Source organism: Mastigoproctus giganteus, chromosome 4, assembly GCF_048544385.1.
Source record: "Mastigoproctus giganteus isolate SK-2022 chromosome 4, ASM4854438v1, whole genome shotgun sequence".
NCBI classification, from domain to species: domain Eukaryota; kingdom Metazoa; phylum Arthropoda; class Arachnida; order Uropygi; family Thelyphonidae; genus Mastigoproctus; species Mastigoproctus giganteus.
In genome coordinates this window covers 96,101,173-96,114,621 of record NC_143578.1, presented here as the reverse complement: position 1 = coordinate 96,114,621, position 13,449 = coordinate 96,101,173, and the positions used below count along the sequence as shown (strand labels likewise).

Sequence of the window (13,449 nt, the reverse complement as noted above, 5' to 3'; positions counted from 1 at the left end):
ATTCCCTGCATCCAGTTCTTTTGTGACTACATCATAGTATCCAATCAAATTGGTCAGACAAGACCTGCCCTTAACAAACCCATGCTGTGTCTGAGCTATAACTGAATTCTTGTCCAGATGATCCTGCAGTGCTTCTTTAACCAGTGCCTCCATTAATTTTCCTGGAACCGAAGTTAAACTAACAGGTCTATAATTACTTGTGTCAGCCTTTGATCCTCCTTTGTGAATTGGGGTTACATTTGCACATCTCCAGTCCATGGGTACCTCCCCTGAGTCCAAAGAAGCTCTCATAATTATGGCTAGGGGTTTGCTTACTTCCTTTGCTGCCTCCTTTAATATAACTGGATAGATCCCATCCACCCCGGGTGCCTTTTTTATGTTTATCCTCAACAATTTCTCCTCCACTTTCCTCTCAGTTATTAGAAAATCATCTAGCTCACTGCCAATGTTTACTTCACCTACGACATTCCCCTTCCTGAATAACTCCTCATGTGTGAATGTAGATGCAAAATACTCGTTTAGATTGTTAGCCACCTGAGCTGGATCCTCAACTGTTGAACCATCAACATCCAGTGGACCAATCTGATTCATCCCTTTCCTTCTTGAGTTTAAATAGGTAAAGAACTCTTTTCTGTTTTTCTTTGCATCCTTTGCCAAGGATTTCTCATAATCTGCCCTTGCCTGCCTAATCTCCTTTGTGACTTGGTTACAGACCAACTTATATCTATCATAGGCTTCCACGTCACCCATTAATTTGTATGTATCCCATGCATTTTTCTTCTCTGCCATATGTCTCATTAGTTCATCTGACAACCATTTAGGCCTGAACCTTGAACAATATTTCTTGGTTGGTATGTAAAGCCTGGTAGCTTCCAAGATTAGTTCCTTGAATGCTTCCCATTTTGAATTTGCTGTTGGTAACATCATCAGTTGGTCCCACTGTATAGAATTTAAATACTGTCTCAGACCAGCATAGTCTCCTTTACGAAAGCAAAAACCCTTCCCTTTACCTCTGATGGTAGTTACCTCCTTGAGTAAATCCCACTTCAGCACACTGTGATCACTGCCACCCAGTGGTTCATTTATCTGCAGATTCCTAATGCATGAAGAATCACTACTGATAATCAGATCAAGAGTATTACTCCCTCTAGTTGCCTCCCGAACATGCTGGTGTAGAAAACAATCATCCAATAAATCCACAAAAGCCTTGCTAGTGTGTGAGTGACCAACCCACAAATTCCAGTCAATATCTGGGAAATTAAAATCCCCCATTATAAGACTCTCTTATTTACTGGCCCACTCTATTTCCCTGTACAGTATCTTATTATACTCATCAGAGTCATTAGGCCTATAGCACACTCCTACTCTCAATTTTGATTTACCTATGCTTATGTCACACCAAACTGACTCAACACTGCACTGTCCAGCGATGTCAACTGGCTTCACTTCCTTGGATTTTATGTGTTTTTTAACTAATAGCATAACCCCTCCTCCCTTCCTATCCTGTCTATCCTTTCTGTAGACGTTGTACTCCCCAAATTCCAGTTCTGCATTCCTTATATCTGTGTGACACCACGTCTCTGATATCCCAACAATATCTGCCTTTGATGTTTTGAGTAATACCTCAAATTCATCAAATTTATTTACTAAACTCCTAGCATTAGTGTACACGCAAGTATACATGCACCTGTTTCTATTCTTAGCTACCGTAACACAACCCATGTGTTTACTTGTACCGCAATGACTTCCAGCAGTCTCTGAAATATCCTGCATCTTGTTTTTCAGGCTTCTGCTCATTCCAATAGAAGCAGTGCAAGAATCTCTTTCACCTCTGCCCGTGGCTACTGTTAATCCATTAGTCTTTGTCTCCCCCCAAGCTAGCAGTTTTCCGACCCACCTAACACTGCCTCGATAGCATCAGCAAATATTCTTGCACCCTTTCTATTTAAGTGTATCCCATCCCTGTAGAAGCAATCTCTCCTGTTAACAAGTAAAGTCTTGAACAATTTCTCCTCCACTTTACTCTCAGTTATTACAAGGTTCTCTAGCTTACTGCCAGAGTTGAATACACCTCTGGCATTCCCCTCGCTGAATAATTCCTCATGTGTTAATGTCGATGCAAAATATTCATTTAGTTTGTTAGCTACCTGAGCAGGATCATCAACAGTTGACCCATCGATATCAAGTGAACCAATCTGATTCATCCCTTTCCTTCTAGAGTTACATAAGTAAAGAACTCTTTGCTGCTTTTCTTTGCATCCCTTGCCAAAGATTTCTCGTAATCTGCCTTCGCCTGCCTAACCTCCTTTGTAACTTGGTTACAGATCAACTTGTATCTATCATAGGCTTCTGTGTCACGTGTTAATTTATATGTATCCCACGCATTTTTCTTCTGTCATATGTCTCATTAGTTCATCTGACATCCATTTAGGCCTGAACATTGAACAATATTTCTTAGTTGGTATGTAAAGCCTAGTAGCTTCCAAGATAAGTTCTTTGAATGCTTTCCATTTTGAATTTGCGTTTGGTAACATCATTAGTTGGCCCCACTGTATAGAATTTAAATACTGTCTCAGACCACTGTAATCGCCTTTATGAAAGCAATAACCCTTCCCTATACCCCTGATGGTAGTTACCTCGTTGAGTAAATCCCACTTCAGCACACTGTGATCACTGCCACCTAGTGGTTCATTTATCTGCAGATTCTTAATGCATGAAGAATCACTACTGATAATCAAATCAAGAGTATTGCTCCCTCTAGTTGATTCCCGAACATGTTGATGTAGAAAACAGTCATCCAATAAATCCACAAAAGCCTTGCTAGTTGTTTGTTGTTTGTTATTTGGTTTTTAGGAGCATTAGCAACTAAGGCCATATTGCTCCGGGATAAACGGTGGTCATTCCATGACCTTTCCGCATTCTCCATATTTGGTGGTGACGGGCTCGAACCCCGGTCTAATCAAGAAGCGTGTGCTACGCACTGCTGCTCCTTCCCACCTGGCTACGGAGGCGCCGCCTTGCTAGTGTGTGAGTGACCAACCGACAAATTCCTGTCAATATCTGGGAAATTAAAATACCCCATTATAAGACTCTCTGATGTACTGGCCCACTCTATTTCCCTGTACAGTTTCTTATTATACTCATCAGAGTCATTAGGCCTATAGCACACTCCTACTCTCAATTTCGATCTCCCAACGCTTATGTCACACCAAACTGACTCGACACTGCACTGTCCAGCGATGTTGACTGGATTCACTTCCTTGGATTTTATGTGTTTCTTAACTATTAGCATAACCGCTCCTCCCTTCCTGTCCTGTCTATTCTTTCTGTAGACATACTACCCAAATTCCAGTTCTGCATTTCTTATATCTGTGTGACACCACATCTCTGATATCCCAACAATATCCGCCTTTCATGCTTTGAGCAATACCTCAAATTCATCAAATTTATTTACCAAACTCCTAGCATTGGTGTACACACAAGTTAAACTTCATTTCTATTCTATTCTGTTTCTATTCTTAGCTACCCTAACACACAACCCATGTGTTTACTTGTACCGCAGTGATTCCCAGCAGTCTCTGAAATATCGTGCGTCTTGTTTTTCAAGCTTCTGCTCATTCCAATAGAAGCAGTGCAAGAATCACTTTCACTTCTGCCAGTGGCTACTGTTAGTCTATTAGTCTTTGTATCCTCCCAAGCCAGCAGTTTTCCGACCCACCTAACACTGCCTTGATAGCATCAGCAAATATTCTTGCACCCTTTCTATTTAAGTGTATCCCATCCCTGTAGAAGCAGTCTCTCCTGTTATCAAGTACAGTCCAGGCTGAAAAAAATTCTACCCCTTGAGCCTTGCACAATCTTTCCAGGGCCGAATTGATCGACAAGGCTCTGATCATATACTCCCTCCTATCGTGTCTGGCAGAATTGCAGACACTTTCAAATTCAACCCTAATTCATGGCTTTTCTTCAACAGTGACCTGTACTTGTTCAGTAATTCTGCCGGTCTCCTACTCTTGATATCATTAGTGTCAACGTGTACAACTATATCATGTTTTGATCCCTTAAAAGATGATATCCGCTCTACAACATCATCAACCTTTGCCCCTGGCAGACATACCCTGGTCCTATTCCACCTATCCTTTTTACAAAGCATGTTCCCCATTTCCCTGACAATAGAGTCACCAACAACTACTAGTTCCTGTGGGACCAGCGCATTCAGCCTTATATTAATGAATATATATTAATGCGTATATATTAATGAAATCAAAAGGCATTATGACTATGTCAGACTTAAATGAGGATTGTTGACATCAAATCCATAATACACATTTTTATGGAATATAGTAATAGTAGTAGTAGTAGTAGTGGCATGTGATGCAAGAAAGCAAGTGTATGAGCTTATGCAGCATCAGCCAAAAAAAAAAAAAAAAAAAAAAAAAAGTCGCACCATTCCCTCCAAATGCCTGTTCAGTTCCTCCTTAAATTTATTTAACCTATCAACTTCCTCAATGACAGATGGAAGTTTGTTCCAGCAATTAACCACCTGCTGGCTAAAGGAAAATTTCCACACATCTATTCTGCATCTGTCTTTTCTTAATTTGAATTTATGACCCCTTAGGTTCGTAATTTGAACAAGATGGATCCCATCAGAATTCAACGTGCTCAACCCATTCAAGGCCTTATTCACCTCAATCAGATCAACGCGCAGGTGCCTAGTCTCCAATCACTGCAATTTGCAGAACTTAAGCCTCTCTTTGTAAGAGGATTCCTTCATTCCCCTCACCAATCTTGTTGCCCTTCTCTGTACATGTTCAAGCAAATCTACATCCTTCCTAAAATGAAGCCTCCAGACCTGTATGCAGTAGTCAAGGCATGGCCTGACCATTGCCTTATACAGAGGGACAATCACCTCCTTTTCCCTGCTAGCAAAATTCCTATATATCATTGACAAAACCCCATGACCTGCCCTGGCAGCATGTCTACATTGCTCAGAAAACTTCATATCTCACTGCACAATTACTCCCAGGTCTTTTTCATTTTCTACCACCTTAAGGGTAGTACCACACAGTTGGTACGTTTTTCTGGGGTTACTTGAACCCATATGCAGTACTTTGCATTTGTCAAGGTTAAACTTCAGTTACCACTTCTTAGCCCATCTGCCCTAATTATCTAGATCCTGTTGCAGTAGCTTGTTATTTTGTTATTATTATTATTTTTTTTAGGAGCATTAGCAACTGAGGCCATATTGCTCCGGGGATAAGTGGAAAGGTCTGGGAATGACTTTTCCGCATTCTCCGTATTTGGTGGTCATGGGCTCGAACCCTGGTCTAATCAAGAAGCGGTGCTACGCACTGCTGCTCCAGCCCACCTGGCTACGGAGGTGCCCAATTTTGTTGCAGTAGCACACTGCTATTACTGTCATTAACAACCCTGCCAACCTTTGTATCATCTGCAAACTTCGACACTAAGCCTGATATACCTTCATCAATATCATTGATAAATATACAAAACAACAGAGGACCCAACACCGAACCCTGTGGGACTCCACTAATAACATTAGTGCACAAAGAGCAGCACCCATTAATTACCATCCTCTGTCTTCTCCCACTCAACCATCCTTTTATCCATTGTAGCAACTTACCCTTAATACCATTCTGCTCCAATTTGTACAATAGTCTTCCATGCACAACAGTGTCAAAAGCTTTCCTGAAATCCAAATATATGATATCAAAATTATTTTTTGCATCCAGTTCCTTTGTAACCACATCATAATATCCTATCAAATTTGTCAGACAAGACTTTCCCTTAACAAACCCATGCTGTGTCTGAATTTTATTGCTGCAGTCTTGTCTAGATGATCCTGCAATGCATCTTTAACCAGTGACTCCATTATTTTATCCTGAACAGAAGTTAAACTAACTGGTCTGTAATTACTCGTGCCACCTTTCGATCCCACTTTGTGAATTGGGGATACATTTCACATCTCCAGTGTGTGGGGATCTCCCCTGAGTCCAAGGATGCTCTCATAATTATGGCTAAGGGTTTGCTTAGTTGCTTTGCCACCTCCTTTAATATAACTGAATGGATCCCATCCACCCCAGGTGCCTTGCTTATGTTTAAATTCAACAATTTCTCCTCCACTTTGCTCTCAGTTATTACAAAATCATTAAGCACCCTGCTACAATTTGATAACCTTCTGCCATTTTCAAACCTTAATAACTCCTCATGTGTGAATGTAGATGCAAAATACTCATTTAGTTTGTTTGCTGTCTGAGCAGGATCATCAACAGTTGAACCATCGATATCAAGTGGACCAATCAGATTCGTCCCCTTCCTTTTTGAGTTTATATAAGTAAAGAAATCCTTGATGTTTTTATTAGCATCTTTTGCCAAAGATTTCTCGTAATCTGCCAGTATGCACAGTATGTACTGTGCATACTGTTAAGCTGAAGAATCAGCATAGCACACTTTGCTTTTTGAATTGTTTAGGACACTAACTGCTTGGAGGAAGGGGATAACATTGTGCCCTTTCTGATTATGGTCATATCCTACCTGTAACCTGCTCAGCACAATATGTATAAACTGAGGATGATTTAGAAAAATGTTTTTTGTTTCTTTTTTTGGCAATATGAATGTTTTTGTTAATTTTACAATTTTAATATAAAATAAGTGGTATCATACCATTTATACATCATGATGATTAGTAGTATTAGTGGAGGCAGATACAAGAAAGCAAGCTTATACAGCATCACCCAAAAAAAAAAAAAAAAAAAACACCTCTCACATCACCTGTTCATCCCCTCCAACAGTTTGTCTAGTTCTTTGAATTTATTTAAACTACCACCGTTCACAACAACAGATATGGAAGTTTGTTCCAATAATCAACTATCCACTGCCTGAAGGCAAACTTTCACACATCTGTAGCCAGGTGGTCAAATGAAAGGGTACGGAATTGCATATTCTTTGAGTGATTGTGGTTCAAGTCTGCATAACTACTAAATACTGTATACTGTTCTTGCACTCTTTCTATCTTGTGAACTTCTTGACCTTCTGCGGTCATCCTGTGGTATGAACAGAAAATATATGTTTTTAAATTTTATCCTGCAACCATTCTTCCTAAATTTGAATTAATGCTCCCTCATGCATGTAGTCTGAGCAACAGGAAGAATACCATCAGCATTCAGCCTCAGTCAGACTCAATCAGATCACCTCATGAGTGCCTATTATTCAGACACTGCAATTTGCAGAACTGAATCCTTTCTTGGTAAGACCACCTTTTTGTTCTTTTCACCAATATCATTGCCATTCTCTGTACCCCTCCCAGCAGATCTACATCCTTCCTAAAATTAGGCCTAAGACTTGTGTGCAGTGTTCAAGGTGTGGCCTACCCATTTACTTATAAATTGAGGGTAATCACCTTCTTATCCCCACTAACAAAATTCCTGTATATCAGTTACAAAAAAATGATAAATTGACAAAAGTTGATGTAGATATCTTCATAGGAAAATTCGGCAACTGTAAGTCTGCAAAACTTTGTACAGTGAGAAGGCAAAAATGAGTGGCAAACATAAATCAAACTCATATCTGTGAGTACATTGTATATTTTAAAAAATGAAAAAAAAAATAAATAAAAATAATAATAAATAAAATAAAATTTCCATCATTTCATGGTTAAGTAATTTGTAATATGCCTATTTATGTGCTTCCATTATACAAGTATGTAAAGAGATAATATCAATTGAGGTTTTACAAGTGCAGCAAGATTTTTTAACACATTTTTTTGCACTGAGCATGCATTGATCAGCCAAATAAGTAGTGCTTTCTAATAAAAAAAATTCTAAAAAAATTCTAAAATTTCATAGCTGAATTTTGCCAAATCAAGTAGATCAAAAAAGAACATTTGTTGTTTCATTGAATTTCTCCATGTATACATTTCAGCCACAGCTCAAATTGCCAGAGCTCAAATATGATGGTGTTGAGCATGTGAGATGCAATGTATGTGCAACAAATCTATGCCAATTCTCAAAGAATCTGAAATGCCTTGGTATCGTTCTTCATTTTCACTTATAATAATTTGAAGATATAAGTTTTCTAGGACATTCAACTTGCTTTTGTCAAGTTCTCAACCATTCTCCAAAGGGCCAATAGTAACCTATGCATTAGCATCGCTTACAGTGTTTTGAGCAGCTTTCATTCCAATTTAATTGGTTGCGATCTACATGGAAGCATGTAATGGTGGTTAAACTCTGCATACTTCATAATCATAAGCATCCTTCATGCAGCTAAATGACATCCTGATCTTTTCTTTTTATCTGTTGAAACATTTGTCTAGAGTCCCAAACAGTAAGCAGCTTCCATGATTAATAATCCTGTTTTCAGCTTATAAGTGGCTTGATCTCAAGTTAAAATCATTAGAAATGTCAAAATCTACTAGAAATAATTAGATCTTTGTTTTGTTTAAATTTGTATATTTAAACCTTGTATATTTTGTATGTTAAAATAAACAAATATTTGTATATTTTATTTAAATTTGTAAATTAAATTTACTTACATACCACAACAGAACAATAAGACTTTGTCATAATTCAATGCACTTGACTCAAAAGTGGGACTTACATCAAGGTTTTAGACTATCTGTTAGCAGTGTTTGTATCATCACTGGAAGAATGTTTGCAATTTACCAGATATGGAAGATATCTGGTAAATTGCAAAAAACTTTGTATATGTGTGTGCTACAGCACTCTTGGCAACCAGGCACTTCAGAGGTGACCTGATTGAGGTTTATAAGGCTCTGAAGGAAGGTGAAATGAAGGATTTAACTGACTGAACAGTTAATATTCATCACCTCCTTTAAAAGATGATGTGCAAATTTCACTATTATAGAGAATTCCAGAATTCAGGTGCATAAATCAAATTATGGGGGAAGAGGTTTAGACTAGATTGTAGAAAGTTTTCTTTTAGCCAGTGGGTTGTTGATTGCTGGAATAATTGCTGGAATGCTGACAGTTTGAATAAATCCAAAGGTCAACAGGATAGTTACCTATATGAGGAGGGAAGCAAATAATTTGTATTTTCTTATCTACTTTTTTTTTTTTTTCCCTGGCCAGTGCAGTAAACACCTGTGGCTTCCTTGCACTATATGGCTATTACTATTGCCCTTACTGTTACTATATGTAAGGCATTTAATTATTTTCAGGGCCAAAAGAGGTGATAAGGGGAGTGAGACCCAAAGATTTGCAAATTCATTACATTATATAGTGAAATATCTGGGGACAATCATACTTGCAACAACAGCACAATTATAGTGAGGAAAATGATTAAAGTAAAGTATATGAATTCTGAAATGAACCATCTCTTTTAATATTCATACCAAATGCTGTTGACTGCTTGTTATTTTTTACCATTTGCATTTGTAATAATTATTATGAATATGTTCCAGCGATGGCAGGTAATCAGTGATGTTAGAATATTAGTAGTAATCATTCAAATATGCTTTATGAACTTCTTTTTTTTTCCAGGTAACATTAATGAAATTATTTCCCCATTCAACCTATAAAGTAACTGTGTGGGCTCAAACTTCTGCTGGATATGGAGCTCCAGAGAGTGTTCTAGCCACCACAAGTGAAGCAGGTTAGGAGTTAATTATTTTATAGAATCATTAAAAATATAATCTCATATTTAGGAGTTAATATTATTATTATTTTTATTATTAAAAAACAATTCACATAGTCCTAACCAAGTTTATTTGATTATGTTATTCTATTTGAGTATGTCAGACCAAATAACAGTGATAAGTATAATGAACAAATATACAGACAAGCAGAGTGGGTCAGTAAATCATAGTGTGTTATCATGGGGAAGGGGTTAACTTTCTAGATACTTAAAAAATATTTTATGCCAACTAAGATATATTGCTCAGGGTTTTGACCTAAGTGAATGTCAGATGAGACAGGCACCTCTTCGCAGAAGATTTTGACTGAGGAATGGAATTTGCAGAGATAATGCTGGGGTGGATGGAAGACAGGCCCAATTTTCCGCAGAATGTTTTAGAATCTGATGAGTAAGTTTTTCATGATAGCGGCTTCAATGACCAGCATAATGTACATTACTGGACTGAAAACAGTGATGTACCCATAACATTTAAATGCTTAAGGCCATTTCAGAGTAACTATGTTGTGAAGCATCACTGCTCCGATTACCTTTACCAAACCTTTTTAGAAACATAACTGACATGTTTATTACATTGAAATATTAGAAAAGTATGAGTGGCTAGCTAGCTCAGAGCAGGAAAATGCTTAGAATTTTTATGCAAGATGGGGCACACCATCACTTTGTGATGCATGTCTGATACCAGCTGGATTAAAAGAACCCTGGCAGACACTTTGGCAGGTGTGGTCCAGCAGATTGGCCAGTAAGAAGCTCTGCTCTGGTACCATGTGATATTGTTATCGGGATGGGGAAAAGGAAAGAAATAGTTTACAAGAGAAAAACAAAAACTTTGGATGAAATGGAACTACAAATCAGTGTAGCTTTCCTGTAGATTCCATAATAATTGCTTCAGTGAGAAAAAGACTTCTTTCGCAGAGGAGCAATAGTGACTGTTGCTCTTTGGCTGCATAAATACATTGAATATACTGCTGGTTATGTATGAGATATGTTACATAAAAACTGGCTTAAAATAATGTACAGGAATGTGAAAACCATTTCATTATGAAATATCGTGAATATGTGCTTAATTATTCTTTATAATTGATACAAAATAGAGTTACTTTGAGCAGTGGCTTAAAAATTTTATTTTATCAGAGAATTACTTATCAAACACCCTCTATATTGGCTTTTTTCCTTTATCTTTTTGATGTTTAAATTTAGCAATTCTCAAAACTGGTCTGTAAGTATTGATGGGTCTATATCATGGTCATGAAGTTGCAGACCAGATGGCAAATTTATTAAAAAAAAAAAAAATTGAAGTAGTCTTCAAATTTTTTTTTTGTCACCTACCAAAGTGATCCTTACTTTACAACAGTTTATGATATACTCTTTTCAGCAGTCTGTTTATTCTGAGAATTTCTTATTTAGCTCCTTCTGGTATGCCTCAAAATATTCAAGTGACCAATATTGGTAAGACTGAATTAGAGTTTCAGTGGGATCCTGTTTCCTGTGATAAAATGAATGGAAAGCTTACAGAATATGAATATGGACTAAAATTTGCATTGGAAGCAGAGAACAAAAGTCATATATCAACAAGGTATGCTGATGTGCAAGCTAAGTGGATCATCCCTCCTACCAAAACAAATAGTAAGTTTTTTTTTTTTTTTAATTCTGACAGTATATTAATAGGTGTAGTTTTCCTTTATGCGACTGTGTTAAAAAGTGATTTTATTGAATGAAATTTTTTCGGCAGTGGCTTACCCCAAAGTCATAAAAAAAATAATTTTAAACGTCTTACTCATCCACTATCTAGAAGGAGCTGAAGTATTTAGCAGCCACATATATGAAGTTTTTTTATAGTTAAATCAAGTGCTACCACTGACTTATCCTTTGCTTAGTGTTATTATATAATAATAAAACTATTATTTTGTGTACTTTTGTTTTTTATTAAACTGTTATTCCATGTATTTCTATTATTAATTAAACTGCTATTCTGTGTATTTCTCAAAACCAAATTTCTGACCTAATAATGCTGCCATGATATCACTAGAGCCTTGCACCTCCTCTATCCAAATGTATTCAATCTCTATGAAAACAGTCCCTTCCCAAGCACTGGCTATGTTGAGAAAAATTCTACCCTGTGAGCCTTTCACATTCTTTCCAGAGCTGACTTTTACCCATGGCAAGCATACCGGGGTCTTGTTCCACCAATTTTTACTGCAGAGCATATCTTCCATTTCGTTGACATTAGTTTCCACTGGACCAACAGGAGGTAGGATTACTACCTCCTGTTGGTCCAGTGTATCCTGCTGTGGGTGATCCTGTTATACAGTCAGATGCATGAGGGTAGTCTATAATATTAAGGTGGGCATTGTAATGACCGTTATTCAGTGACATTCAGTGGTAATGACCCTTTATTTGAACACTCAAATTTGTCCCTCAAAATGCTAAATTTTCATTTAATTTTCACCAGTATCTTTTTGCCCTTTGCACACATAATGGCACCTCCTTCTGTGTGGCATGTGTGGGATTCTCTCAGAATCCTATTCTGTTTAGAAATTCTTTCTACTTCTTAGATTGACTGCAATATTGCAAAACTTTTATATGGAGAAATTTTATGAAACAAATGCTCTTTTCTGAACCACTTGATTTCACAAAATTCAGCTATGAAAGAAATTTTAATTTTTTTAGTAAGGAAGCATTAGGTAATCAAAGCATACAAGAACAAAAACCTGGTGTATCACTAAAGCCTGTTTTCTGAAATTCTAATCTGATCTGCTTATTTTTTATATACTTCTCTAATAGAAGCATATAAAAATACACATTGCAAATGGATTACAACCATAAAACAACAGCAATTTTTTTTTTTGAAATATGCAATGTACTCACAAATATGGGTATGATTTATACTTGCCATTCATTTTTGTTATGTTATGTTAGGGTTAAATTTGAAAGTGTCTGCAATTCTGCCTAGACACTGTAGGAGGGAGGATGTGATGAGAACCTTGCCAATCAATTCTGCCCTGGAAAGATTGTGCAAGACTTGTGTGTGGGGGCGCCTCCGTAGCCAGGTGGGAAGGAGAAGCAGTGCGTAGCACACGCTTCTTGATTAGACTGGGATTCGAGCCAGTCACCACCAAATACGGAGGATGCGGAAAGGTCAGGGAATGACTACCGCATATCCCGGAGCAATATGGCCTTAGTTGCTAATGCTCCTAAAAACCAAATAACAAACAAACAAACAAACAAGCAAGGCTTGTGGGGTAGAATTTTTCTCAGCGAGGTCTTTGCTTGTTATCAGGAGAAACTGCTTCTATAGGGATGGGATACACTTAAATAGAATGGGCAAGAATATTTGCTGATGTTATTGGGGAGTGTTAGGTTTGTTGGAAAACTGATAGCTAGGGAGCTACACAGACTAATAGATTAACAATAGCTGCAAGCAGAGGTGAAAGTGATTCTTGCACTGCATCTTCTTCTTCTTTGGTCCTTAGCTGGCGGCTGGAGGAGGCGGTTGTTGTTGTTGTTGTTGTTGTTTGGTTTTTAGGAGCATTAGCAACTAAGGCCATATTGCTCCAGGATATGCGGTGGTCATTCCTTAACCTTTCCGCATCCTCCGTATTTGGTGGTGACGGGCTCGAACCCCGGTCTAATCAAGAAGCGTGTGCTACGCACTGCTGCTCCTTCCCACCTGGCTACGGAGGCGCCTGGAGGAGGCGGTTGGCCACGCAACCAGTACACTGCTGTAGGTGTCGCAGTGTTTCGGACTTGCTCTGTGATGTTCTTCCATGCTTTACGATC

The 13,449-nt window shown here is 37.9% G+C and overlaps 1 protein-coding gene across 4 annotated transcripts in view; it reads left to right on the top strand.

Moving 5' to 3' along the window:
• LOC150086925 (receptor-type tyrosine-protein phosphatase S-like) overlaps window positions 1-13,449 on the top strand; it is a 1,004,071-nt gene that overhangs the window by 382,823 nt on the left and 607,799 nt on the right. For all 4 annotated transcript variants that reach the window (XM_090372826.1, XM_090372825.1, XM_090372828.1 and 1 more), the window contains 2 exons: window positions 9,519-9,630; window positions 11,077-11,295. In XM_090372826.1, coding sequence (XP_090228952.1) covers window positions 9,519-9,630; window positions 11,077-11,295 — 331 coding nt within the window. The remainder of the gene's footprint in view (window positions 1-9,518; window positions 9,631-11,076; window positions 11,296-13,449) is intronic.